The following is a 13,742-nucleotide window of genomic DNA, read 5'->3' as shown; positions in this document are numbered from 1 at the left end:
TTGTATACGTCACTTTAAGGTGTTATGCTGAAGGTGATTAGCGTCTCCCAGAAGAGGAGGAATGTGATTTATTTACATGTTGTGTCGTCTCAGCTTGCTTGCTAATGTTATTCACTTGTAAACCCACATTTAGCACCTGGTTTTGTTCAGGCTTGGGGGGGTATGTGAACTCCTGTGAGGACAGGACCTCTAGGTCAGCTGTTGATGATCAATACGGTGAATACCTCTGAACTCTAATGCTAGACTGGGCTGAGTAACAAAAGTAATGTAGCGAGTAACTAACTACTTATGCTCTTGAGTAATTGTTAAAGTTTCAATAAGTGATATATGTGTGAGTAATGAGTAAATGATATAGCCTTTTAATATAATACGTACCAGTTATTAATCGATACAAATTCAGCACAAGAGCTGGACTTTGGAACACGTGAATGGACATCAACAAGCTAATGTTATTGAAATTATATTTTTGCAGCTTGTTCTTATTAATAAATGAAACAAACATCTATAGCCAGCCATTGATTTTTTTTTTTGGGTGAAATGGTTTTACCTCCCACCCCTCTTCCGTCCCCTTGGTTGAACCAATCGCTGCCCACTCAGCTAAGCAGACTGCTATAAGTGAGAGTTATAATGGCAGACACAGCGAGGAGTCTCTGCCTTGTCAGTCACCTCCTGAGGTCTTTTCTTCTCAACATAATGGCTCCATAAATCTTCCTGAATAGTAACCTGCACCCATGTTGTTTTTGGGGTCAGACGTGGTAAAAAAAACAAAACAGCTTTAACGTCATTGCAAGACAAGGACAAACATTTGACTCTTATGAAAACATTTAAACTTGTCCATTTGTTGGGAGCAGTTACTGATCTTCAGTTGGCAGTCTTACAAAGTCACCCTTAAACCTGGCAAAAAACTGAGACACTAAAGTTTTTTGATTGCAGCTGCTCGATTAAATGGAAATGCTTTTCTAGTTCTCTTTCACTTTGTGCTTAGATGTGCTCATGATACTGTTAATGGATTGGACGCCGGCCTAATCTAGCCTCATGTCGAGCTCTGTGATAGCGCTCTCATCACAGGGTCCTGCCCGGCCGCTGATTATCTCCATAAGTGCCTCAGTCTGTGCCAAAGACTAAATGAGAGACGAGTCACTTTGCGGGGATGAGTTATTGGGAGCTGGTTGCCGAGCACAAAGCCCATTCGTTTACACAAAGCTAGCCAAATGGTTAGCATTCATGCTGCTCCCCATCCAGTGAACTTGCCGTGACCTGGACGAGGGTATCGTCCAATGCGTCTGTCGCATCCTTTTTCTCTCTCAACAGATGCAGGTATTAAAAGGGGAGCCTCGAGGGAGGTTCGGAAGGTTAATGAATCTGTTGCCTTAAGCAATATGGCACCAGATTCACCCTTCAGAGATACAAGGAGCAGCAGACCTTCTCCTAGATGAGCAGATGGGTCCTGTGGCACTGAGCGTACTGTTAACAGCTCCAGTTGAATAGAGCTCTAATCCTATAAGTCCTGTAATTGTTGCTTCTAATAAGATCACTTTCTTTGGTGGAGTACTTGCTGTCAAATATGATTTAATGCTTATTAATATTTAATACGTTCTCTTCAGATCCACGCCTCGTTGTTCCTCAGGATGGATTAGGACACTATAATTTGACTAAAATGCATGTGCTTGTGACATGGTGTTGAAAGAAAAACATATGTAAAAGAAAACAGGACATTACATCAGTTTACTTGCCCTTAATGGACTTGCTAGGCCTCAGCAGATCTGCCTCCGGGGTGTGGAACATCCATCTTGTCCTCCCCGGGTGCTGGCCTCACTTATATGAACATTGTACGCTTCACACTCGTGAGTCATACTGTAGTTTGGATTCCCCAGATACCTTAAGTTTCCTAGTCGGTTGCAGGGGCCTCTTCGTATTGACATATGACTGAGCACACCAACTTTTTTTTTTTTTGCGTCAATTTCTGTTTTCTGTGTGGAGGCACCTGAGAGAAGTGTTCAAATACAAGACACTACAAGGAATACAATTAACTAGAGGAACAAAGATTTATTGAATCTTTTTGTAAGACTTAGTTGATGTCATATCAAAAAAGGTTTTACAAAGAAAGCAGCTTTCATTTGGTTTATAGTTACTTCACATCTGAGCACCAGTCTCGTTTTCATAGATCATATCTGAGGTATTTTGGTACAATAAATTTGGCAAACCATAATGATTATTACAGCAATTTTGACCTGTAGACCTGAATATGTTTACCATTTATTCAGGTCTTTACCCACCACTTGTCATCTGTTATCTAGTGTCCATGTAGTGACCATTTATAACCTCTTCTCTAGATAATGTGACCGTACATGGCGACCACCAACAACCTTTTAGGGCACTGAAAGGTCAATGCAAGAGTGTTTAGCACAGGTGCAGTTTGTGTTGGTTCAGGCGGCTCACAGAACCCCCTTGTTCCCGTAGCCAAAAAATGTATTTAGGAATATGTATATTTTTTTATAGTAACACATAGCTAATAATTTATTGTAATGATGAATAATATCAACCTTGTTGTGTCTTCATATTGATAGAATAAGAAACCAACAAGATAAGAAGATAGATTTGTGGTCTTTTTATTTACTTATAATAACATCGGAGCTCTCTGTCCACACTGAATCCGTTAAATATGCACTTTCTGTTACGTCATGTAAACAAACCTCGTACCTATCAGCTGTGCGCTTGAGATCAGACTGGAGATGTAACCACATTCAAGCAAGGCCTCAGGAAGAGCGCCGGTCGTTGATCCCAATTTTCGTAGTGGCCAAACAGCGGTACTACAACATCCATGTCCATCACATGATGCCATTCGGCCCAAAAAGACTTTTCCCCATAGACAGAAAGAGACGTCTGTAAACTGAAAACACATGTTTTTTATTCTGATATTTATCGGAAATGACATAACAACATAGCCAACAGCAAGTAGGAAACCCTCCGGCGATCTCCCTCCGGCAAGCTGCCCCTTATTTAGGTTTCTGTAGTGAAATGAGGAGGTATCGTATAGACAACTCCTCATTTGTTCACCAATCAGCCGTTCCTCGTGGTTTTCAAAGCAAGCGACATGAATACATAGAAGCAGGGTGTCTGACAAAAGTTCAGCTCGTTGTACACATTACATTCCCTCTAGATTTTTTTTTGTGAACCCCCAACCTTAAAGTTCAAACTGCGCCTACGGTGTTAAGATATTTATTTATGCATTACTGCCCCACAGACTTGGCCGAGAAGTTTCCTAATTTATCAGAGTGCCAGCAAACCCTCCCAACAGCACTCTCCTCTTTTCATTAAAATTTAAAAGACCTCTGGAGTCGCACAAGGATAAGCCCTGGGAACATGGAGACCTGGGGTGTGCGAGCGACACACGCTGGGCTGCCAAGCTTGTTGTTGCAGTCTCAGCAGGCAATGAGATGGACCAGCCGGGGAGGGAGGAGGGAGATGTTACGGGATCATGGGCGGGTGTTTCAGCCTCCCGCTCAGCTTGCTTCAGCGTAGCAGCAGGAACCAAAAGCAGGCTGGTAGTGAAGTGAAGAGTGACACAGACATATCAGTCCACTGGTTGAGACCCAGGAGACGGACAGAGACAAGGGTGTGACAGCGAGGCACAGATGCAAAAATGAGAGGTTTTATTCAGTAAAACTAGTGTTATCGGTCTTGCCATAGCAAAGGTGAGACAGATAACCCCTCAGTTACCAAAGACAGACAGCTTGCCAGTGACCTGTAATCTGTCTGCTACCAGCCATCAACTCAACAAGCCATTCAATCAGCAAGCTGCTAATTTTGCCTGGTGCCAGTCTGTAGGTGCGTTAAACAACTAGTCCGTCTGTAGTCTTTGCACTGGCAGGTAGCGGAGAGACAGGGTTGTAAATCTGTTTGTCCTGCATTCAGTTGTTGTATGAGCAGGTTGATCAGAGGTTTAAAATGGTATTCCTCAGCAGCCAACCTGGGGCCACTAACTGACCCCCCCCCCCACCCCGGCCGTCTTGGATTTATTAGCTACCATAAATATTTGAATGGGGTCCTGTGGGAATTGTTGCAGTGATGCAAGCTCTCAGCCAGAGACGCCATGTGCTCTCCAGTGTTTACTTTCTAAACGTCACCACCTATGTGGGAGCTCAGGGGGGAACATCCAGCGCTGTCAGGCAAATAAGGAGTAGTGAGGAACAGGCTTTGCTGTGTTCACTGGCTTAGATGTCTGTACTCTTAGGATATTAGTAAAATCGTGAGAATCAAAGCAAAGCAAACAGTTTCACTGCAACTGTTTCATGTGTAATGTGTCCACCACTTTGACCCACACCTAAATATGAAATACCTTGAAATATCGTACAAACATTCATGCCCCCCTCAGGTTGATTTGAGTTATTTTGGTGACTCACTTCTCATATAGCGCCAACATTTTAATTTGTTAACACAACCAAAACTTGTGACATTCCCCCCCAGCCTCAACGGTACTGTGTTGAGTGCTAATTAGCAAAACTGAGATGGTTTGTATAGTAAACATTACACTCATTAAACAGCCTTTTAGCATTTTCATTGCATGTTGACATTAACATTTAATTTACAGAGCTGCTTTGCTAAAGTAAATGCAGCCTGGCAGAGCTGTTAGCATGGCTGTTTTAAAGCGGCTATAATCAATATTTTATATTACATTGGATCAAATGACTGTGTAACAAACTCAGATAATTTAGAGCCAACTCTGCGTTTCTCCTCAGATCTACGGCGCTTTATGGTGTTTTTCAGCTCATTTTACTGGCCCAACTTAACTGTTTTCGTTCACTCACCTCTCTCATACAGTAGCGTCATTTTTGGCCAGAATAGGTGGCTGTTTTCAGATAAAAAGCTCCTTACTAAACATCTGTTCAGATAAAGTTGGCAACTAGCTGGGGAACGTGGAACATTTAGCAGCTTAAGAGCCAGATATTTCCCTCTGGTGTTTTTCAGGTGTTGGTGGAGACCAAAAACAGAGCTAAAAAGGAGAGTGAATATTGGACTTTCATTTGCCAAGTGACCATAAACATGACTCAAAATAAAAGTACCTTTGTATCGGCAGGATGTGTAAATAAGCAAATTCACCATACCAACTTAAAAGGTCTGTCGGTGTTGTGTTTACAGCCTGTTTCTGCTGCCAAGTGTCCAAAAATGTGTTATTGCTGGTTTAAGAACTACTAAGACACCATTTTCCAGTTTATTTCAATCATAGAGCTATACAGTTTATGTTCGGTGTTTGCTTAGCAAAGAGGGATGAAGCAGATGGGAGTATAGTACCTATTTCAAGCGTTTTCCAAGAAAACCAACCCCCTACTAAATAAAAAATCTCAGCCTACATCTACATAACCGGGACCTTATCTGCACACTCACACTGAGGCCAATAAAAGTCAGAGAGCAGATGTGTTCATTGCGCCTCTTTGAGACAAATTACAGAGTTGTCTCGGGAGTCGCTGTTCTTTCATTTATTTCCCCACATAGCCACAAAATTAGAGCCAAGCTGCCATCTTATCTTCATGGGGATCTCTCACCGATTGTTGATGACAGCATAATTAAATACGGGGATTAAAAAAGAATCCAACATGCGTTTTATCTCGCAGAGAAACGTTGTGGGCTGCAGTGCAAATTGGACATCCACTTAGACTTTAAAGTTTGTAAAACCCTTTAAACTACCACATGATGTGTGTGTTCATGTTAGCCGATTGGTGGTCTGAACGGTCCGTTTAGTTGAGTTTTTCTTTGGCAATGTGGTGAAAGAGTAAAACAGTAGAAGCATAAATATTTGTTTTTGTCATCAAGGCTTTAGCTGAAGCCATCAGTTTGCTAAAGTCTCAGGTCATAGAGATGAGGCCGTGATTTTTGGGTGATAAACGCCTTAACTTCATGAATTCTCGGTTCGTTGTTTGCAGTGAAATCCCCACCATCCACCACAATGAACCGCAGCCAAATGTATCAGTTCTTTTGCTTTTGTAGTTGGTGGTTATTGCGTCAGAAGTTGGATCTGGATCTGTTATTCTAGCTTGTTTCATCTTTTCTTTTTTACATGTTCTTGGATCAAACATAAAGAAACAACTTCTCTCTCTTCTCTCCACAGATCCAAAATGACTTTTGCTAAATGGCCACTGGTCGGAGCTTAGTGCTGATCCATCGAAGAGCACTATGAGTAGATGACAACAAGCAGCCTTTAATCCAGAAAAGGATTCCTCTTCTCTGTGCTGTAAGAGTCTGCTAACCGTGTGTAAGGACCACTGGGAGTACGAGAATCAAGTCAAGGACACGTTCGCTCCCCCTCAGCCTGCAGGAAGATGGGAGTGAGAAAATAAAGCTCTGCGGAGTCGAGAGGAGCTTAATGAATTCCAAGGAATCTTAAAACAAACGGTGTGAATTTGTGTGTCTTCTGTGAGAGGATCAGGCAACCATGTGGACATTAGCTGCGACTGTCCACTGTCTTCTGGCTGCTGCGCTGCTATTGGCTGGCTGCCTCCAATCACTGATGGCCACCGAGGATGATGTCACGCCGCGCATCAGTTTCTCTTACAGTAAGTCGAAATGATTACCTGACACGCTTTTGTCATGACTATTATAAGCATTGCAAGAAACAATTCCAGTGTTACAATTGTTGCTGATTGCTTACTAAACCCCTCCCCCGAAAAGCAATTGTCCAATCATAGCTTAGCAACCGTAACTAGGCACGGAGGGTTTGTCAAGCTTTGGATTTCTCAACATGCTGAAGTGATGTGCATTGGGCTGTAGAAAGAGCGATCCTTTCATAAACCAAAAATACAACGGCGGAAATATGAGGAATGGATTTATGATGGTTTTAATCTGCTCTAATGTAAGATGTAAACATTAGCATGTCCAGCTAACTAGATAGATAGTTTTACCCATCTCATTCATAGTACTACAACTAACTAGTTGAGACATGCAGCTTTAGCTTTGGTCTTTCTCTAAGGTCCTGACACCAAGCCGACGGTCGACCGTCGGACAGTTTGGGGCCGTTGGTGAGTGTCCATCGGCCTAGTTTTCGAGGCGTGTCCCGCACCGTCGGCTCTAGTCTGCCCGTGTTGGAGTTTTTTCGGCCGATTCAGCGGTAAAGCCCGTCGGTGAGAAAAATCACTCTGATTGGCTGTTCAGCTTAAACGAATCAGTGTACAAGAAGAGAAACGGACGTGAAGAAAGCAAGCCAAAGAGTGAAGTCAAGAGGAAAAACACAGACGGTTCTTCTCATTTTTCATCTTCATCTTCATCTGATCATTCCAATACACGGATATTCTCACAGCGACATGGCCATCTGGATTGAAGCTAAGTGTTGAGTGAGAGTGTTGTGAAAACAGTCGGCAAACGCTGCTTTGTTTCATGTACGTATCATAACAACGGCTTGTATATCCGCAGTCCTCTGTCTTCTGGTTTCCTTTTTTGAATGATGAATACAGACTACCGCCACCTGCTGGTCCGGAAAGTTATTTCATCTCATGCAGGTGCAGAACGTCCGTGCTAACTGGCCGTTGGCTGAGTGCAACTTTTCGGCCAAAACAAATGGCGACGTGAGGCGACGCAACTGGTGACTTTCATCGCCGCTAGGTCTTTGATGTCGACTTGGTGTGCCCCAGATTTAGGCAAAAAAACTACTTGACTAGGTTTAGGAAAACATCATGGTTTGGGTTAAAATAAGTACTTTAATCCCAGAAGTCATCTCAGGGGGTGTGATGTTTAGTTACGTGGGCGTGCCTGCGAGGCTGCAGATAGACCCTTCTCCAGAAATTTGCTACAACACTGGTAATTTCAGCCGACAAAAATCGTCACCAGCTAGAAATGAGTAGCTACCTCTGTGTGCAGCAGTAATTTAGGACCGTGGGGTTTAACAATCTGTCAGTTCCACACAAAATAACATCATTTAGGTGAATGTTGAACAAAGACAACAAACACAGCTGCCACAAATGTGCAGCCTTTGCAGCCGTGTCTTCACAGACATGTCAGAGACCACAAGTGTCTGCAGGCTCGCATGTACATGTGCCAACTTGAAGGCGCCTGAACTACAAACACCACTTCTCATAAATAACATGCAATTATAAGTTTGTTCCCCTATGGTCTCTTTTTAATGTCACTTAGCACTGAATTTACTGTGTGTGTGCTTTTCTCCCTGAGCCTTGACAGGACAATGGGGTGATGCATGGTATAACATGTGACTCCTCAGAGTGTTACTCGGGTGGAGAGTAAAAAAGTGCAACAATTTGAGGCCTAGTAAGTATCCTGCAGCACATATAGTCTGCCTTCGTAGTTCGTAAAAGCACTTGGCCTTTCCCCCAATTTGGCCTTTTGGTATTGTACAGCTAAATGCAACAAATATAAACTTAATGTCTCTCCTGGCAAATCCACTGATTGAATGGAAGACCTTTTTTTTGCACCTGACTTCATCATTGCATGTAATTACTCCCCACACTCTGCAGCACTCCTCTTATTATAACGGCTGTGGATTAAGCTTTTATAATATAAAAACATAGTGCTGCCTGTTTTTTCACATTTACTCAGCTAACAGCTTTTTGGTAATTGATTGATGCATTGATGGCAGCTTATGACAAATGAGGAGAAAGAGAAATAAGGTTGCTGTTTGGATGCGGCTGACAGGGGAAATTGACTGCTTCTCAGGGGAAGTGTTGCTAAACAGTTATATTTTTAACATCCTGTGTTGTAGCTGTTGGAAAAGGACAGCTCGCACGTTGAATCTTAAGAGTAGCTCCCTGGCTCCTACAATGTATTTTTATCCTGTCCTCGTCTCTGTTTTGCAACATTGCTCATACAGGCAAATGTGCCGACCCAGCAGCAACCAAAGTACAGGCTTATATGGATGTAGCGGTGCGTTGGCTCCTGTAAACACTACCTGTCTGAATTTGAAGTTCCTCCCTCTCGAAACAACAATCTGATGCTTGTTTTTCTTCACTCGTCAGCCGACTCAGGGAGGCGTCTCGTGGTAATTCACATGCACCATCTCAAATTGGCATCGCTCATACCCAGGAACAACTTGAGCCATTTAACTTGTTTCTCAAAGAACTAAATGGATTAAATTGGCCCAAGGCTGGTTCCCAGCATCTGAGTGTTTTGCAAACCACTGATGTTTCTTTTTTTCCCCCCCACCGCTTTGCTTTGCCCCACTCAGCATCCATAATCTAAATTTCATGTATTTTGACGGCAGCAGTTCGTGATTGAGATTCTCTCAACTGGAGAGCATAAGTAGTAGTGTGAGACAACATGCTTTTCAGCCGATAATACGGTGTAGAAAATCTTATTTAAACGTCACTGACACAGATTGTAACCTATTCATTAAGAGCACAGCTTTGCATAAACAGGGTCTGCTGCACCACTGACATGCTAAACGTTTCGTATATAAACTAGCCTCAATTCAGCCCACGCCATTGATGCAAAACATGTAAAGCAGGTCGCCGGTTCAAACCTCCATTCTAGTTGGTGTATTCTGTAAGAAAAGAGGGACCCGGCCTGTTTTCTCTCGAGGGGACCCTTGCCTCAACGTGGCCTTTTTTCCTGGAAAGGCGTCCCTTTTTCTTTTTGTCCTCCTTCCCTTCTCCTCTCGCTCCTTCCTTCTCTCCTAATGAGCGGGCTAATCTCTCATGTGTAGTGAGTGGAGGTTTTTGTGGTCGCTGCAGTGGGAGAGCCTTGTCTGTTTTTCATTACGGCTCTTGTGCAGAGAGACGGCACAAAGGATCATGGGACTTACTTGAAGCAGCGAGCATCGGTTAGGCATGCGGCGTGTATCACTGTTAGTTATCAGAAACCTCTCAGGCAGGATGTTACTGTCTTTCTCCAGATATGCGCTGAGATGAGATGATTTATATTTCCTCTTTTCTTTTTTCTTTCACTTGGAACAGGAAGGAGAAATTCAAATTCTGTACTTACTAAGCACAGTTTACATTAATGAGCTGGTTAGGGCGTTTGGCAACCTCTTGATTTTTTTTTTTTTATGTGCATGGACTGTATTGTATGTCACCCTGCTTCTGCTTTGTTTCTGGTACCTTAAAGCAACAGTTCGATGATCGAAGCCACTCCCATGTTAAATATGAACCTACAGCCAGCAGCTGGTTAACTTAGCTTAGCATAGACACTGGCTGTAGCTTTGTATTTACCATACAGACACAAGAATGATATCAAGCGTCTCATGCCAGACTTGGCAAGAAAGTGTATTTCCCAACCGCATTAACCACAGTGTAGTTTAGTTTTATATTTAATCTCACTAAGTGGTAATCACTATATCTTATTTTATCAATTCAGAATGACTTTGTCCTCCAATCTGGTGTTTGTGTGCATGTTTTCTTGAAAGGTTTGGGTTTAGATGCAGCATAACCTATTTGAATATCCTGTAATATGCTGCATGCCTTTTTTTCTCCCCCCAATGAAAGGGAAATTTAATAAAATATGTGTTGATAGTCAGAAATAATCATTGTCAATCCTGTGTCTTTTTGCAGGTCTTTTGATTTTAATCATATATTAGTAATTGACAAAGCTTTAATAAGCCAGATTTCAAACCCACAGCATCACAAGTAGGCATCCAGAGACCCACTACTATTACTTTTACTTATTAATCATATATTACTATTGTATACAAGGTTTGTATGTAATGTACTGAATGTATTACAAAGGAAATATTCAGATCAGAAGGGAAGATTTTCAGTCTTCATACTTTCACAGAGGCTGCTAGTAAAGAAACAAATAGAAATGCCCCTTAAAACGGAGCTACCGAGCATGCTGTGGACGCTCAGTGTACTCTGTCCTTTCCCGTTTATGTTTGGTTCATGTTCGGCGAATATTGTGCGCTTTCTCTCATGCATGCTAATCCAGTGACCTTGGCAGTGAGTGGATTGCAGTGCAGAAGCAGAGGAGGGGCGGCGGGATTGAGAAGGGGTGGGGGGGTCAGGCCAAATGCTTGTGACATGCTCCGATGCCCACCTAAAACCCGGCAAGGACACGCCCACTGATCCTGAAAGAAAAGCAGTCTGTGGCTTCCAGCAGAGGTGGCACTCACAAGTGCCTGCATGTAATGCCGTAACAGCCGCAACAATGGAGAATAATTACAGCACATCAACTCCGTCTGTTTCAGACGCTTTAATGGCTTCGGCACTTGCACGCTCCAGGGAATGTACAGAAAAGTTCAGTCTGTGCAGATTTCGATCAGGAACATTTGATTTGAAGACAATGGCGTGCAGCGAGGAATAATTCTGTAGCTGTTAATTGAGATGGACAGAGAGGAATGTGAGGTTAAAGAGAGGCATTAGGTTGTTTTTTTTTGGATTGCTGGGCTGCAGTGTAGATTTGTCCAAAACTAAAATGTAGTTTGCCTCATCACTATTAACATGCAGCAGAGATTGTCCCTATCCAATAAAGGCAAACAAGCCAAAAAATAATAATCTTAAAATATATAAACAGTATATATGATGTATATATTTATATACATCATATATTTATCTGCAAGATATCACAGACCGGAGGAAAACAAGCAGTAAGAGCTGATCTGAGGTCCGCTGTCCATCTGCTGTCTATGAGAGCCGGCTCTCAATCACTCCGAACTCCGACCAAACGGTCAAACTAGGCAGCGCTGATCAAATATGAATCAATATTATGTTACATTAATGCCTATTTCTCTCCTCAGATGTTTTCAGAATCATCTTGTAGTGTACCGTTTAGCTGTAAAATGAGAAAGTTTGTGACGCGGCAGCCATTGTGAAATCTGTTGAAGGAACGCCAAGTACCGGTCACATGACCGGAGCACAGCCAATAGGAACGCTCTCTCTCTGAAATGACCTGTGATTGGTCAAAGTCTCCCGTAACGGGCTAGATTTTTTAAAGCCTGAAAACAGAGCCATGAGGAGGTGCAGAAATCTAGTTTTCTCTCAGAACACTTGAATTACAATATGCTGAAAAGTTATTATGGAATTTTTGCCCAATGATGCCAAAAATATACTGCCTACTGCCACTTTAATGCGTTATTATTGCTTTAACTTTGACAGCCCTAATTATGATAAACTACTACAATAACTTATTATTTAGTAAGGTCACATATTCAAAATTGATACGCATTGTAAAAAATCCAATCAAATCTTTTTATGCCCCTTAAAGATATATCACTACCGCACACCATTATTATCTAAAAACAACGACGCACTACATAAATAAGCATGTGCTCAGGAAACACCTCCGGTTTTTACATTTCAGTTGAGGCAGAACTTAAATGGTTAAAAGCAGTCGTCTCATGTATCTTTCATTAAAAGTCAGAACTTTCCTGATTCATTTCCAGTATGTTAATGCGCTCCACATGCTTCTTATTCCTACTTGTGAGTGTATGTGAAAAGAGAGAGTGAGGTGTGTGTCCCGATGAGGCCCAGCTGACTGTATGTTACAGTATACAGACTGAGCTGGATTCTGTTACTGTCTGACTTTATAGAAATCCTATCTGTCTGACTTTTTGCATGCAGGTGTAGCACTAATGTTTTCATGATAGGAAGCATTATGGATATGAATGACACCTGTTGATGGAGATAGAGTTGATTTTTTTTTTTCAAACTATGTCAGGGCAGAATAACCTTTATGAGCCACACTATGGAGGCTAATGCAGCAAGTGTAAAGGTCCTGAGCTCACCAGACTCCTGATAGCGGCATGGCTACAGGAAATAGATGTGACAGTCAGGAGGTGTGTGTGTGTGTTTGTGTGTGATGTGTGTAAGAAAAACCATTAGCAAGGAGCGTAAAACCAATGTGCTTGACCAGTTCTCGTCCTTACTACTTAACGTCGTGGTGGATGAGTGGAGAGCAGCAGACTCCTGCCTGCTCTCCTCATCAAGGGCCTCTCCAGAGACACACACACACACACACACACACACAGGGTAGAGGGTTGTGCCTGCGTGCTGCGGTCGCACTTAAAGGCCTTCAACACATGCCAGTCCAAAGTGAGTGCACTTAGTAAACTGCACACAGCTCCACTGGTGCCCTAAAAATCGACAAGTGTGCAATGCTAGAAAATGGCAGATTATCGAAGTGTACTTTGATGGGATTCAAGCCGTAGCAGAAACCATCTGCAAGCATGTGCAAGCCAGCTGGATTTGGATGTTCGCAGCGCCAAGTTAACGCAAATGCCTTTTTTTTTTCTCTCTCTGTCTTTCTTCAAGTCCACTTGGCCGAGCCGTAGATTTCATGTCATTCCACAAGCCAATCTTTCTTGGTGTGCTTGTATTTTTTTTTTTCTGTGTAATGACATAAGTAAGTTACAAAATAAAGAAAACATTTGAAGTAGTAGAGGGTGGATTAGGATGTGGAAAGTCAGAAGCTTCCCAATACCTCATTAAAGTTACTTAAGATTTCAGCTGGCAAACGCTCCTCGAGCAGCTACTTTGTCAGAAACACAACAGAAGAGCAACTAGTTTATCTGTTCAAAAAAATGCTGAAAATCACAGTTTCTCTGGAAGCATTTTTGACGAATGATCATGTCGGGGTGCTGACCTCGGTGACGAACACATTGCATTTCCTGTAACTGCTTCACATCTCTGTGAAGAAAATGTTGAGTTTGCATGAGGAGAAAAGTTATTACAGCTGTGATACGTCAGAGTTGCAAACAATGATGCTGGATTACACGCATGAATCATTTCCTGTGAATCCCTTGTGCGTGTGAATGCAAACGCGGGAATGGCGGACCCCACCACTAATAATGAAAACTACTATATAGAGCGGAA

General features: G+C 42.5%; 1 protein-coding gene across 2 annotated transcripts in view; it reads left to right on the top strand.

Moving 5' to 3' along the window:
• The window catches only part of sema4bb (sema domain, immunoglobulin domain (Ig), transmembrane domain (TM) and short cytoplasmic domain, (semaphorin) 4Bb), a 65,051-nt gene that overhangs the window by 21,375 nt on the left and 29,934 nt on the right, over positions 1-13,742 (top strand). For both annotated transcript variants that reach the window (XM_037757698.1, XM_037757697.1), the window contains exon 2: positions 6,107-6,551. In XM_037757698.1, the coding sequence (XP_037613626.1) occupies positions 6,431-6,551 (121 nt within the window). In that variant the 5' untranslated portion in view covers positions 6,107-6,430. The remainder of the gene's footprint in view (positions 1-6,106; positions 6,552-13,742) is intronic.

Source organism: Sebastes umbrosus, chromosome 2, assembly GCF_015220745.1.
Source record: "Sebastes umbrosus isolate fSebUmb1 chromosome 2, fSebUmb1.pri, whole genome shotgun sequence".
Classification (NCBI taxonomy): domain Eukaryota; kingdom Metazoa; phylum Chordata; class Actinopteri; order Perciformes; family Sebastidae; genus Sebastes; species Sebastes umbrosus.
This window is presented reverse-complemented; position numbering and strand designations above follow the sequence as displayed.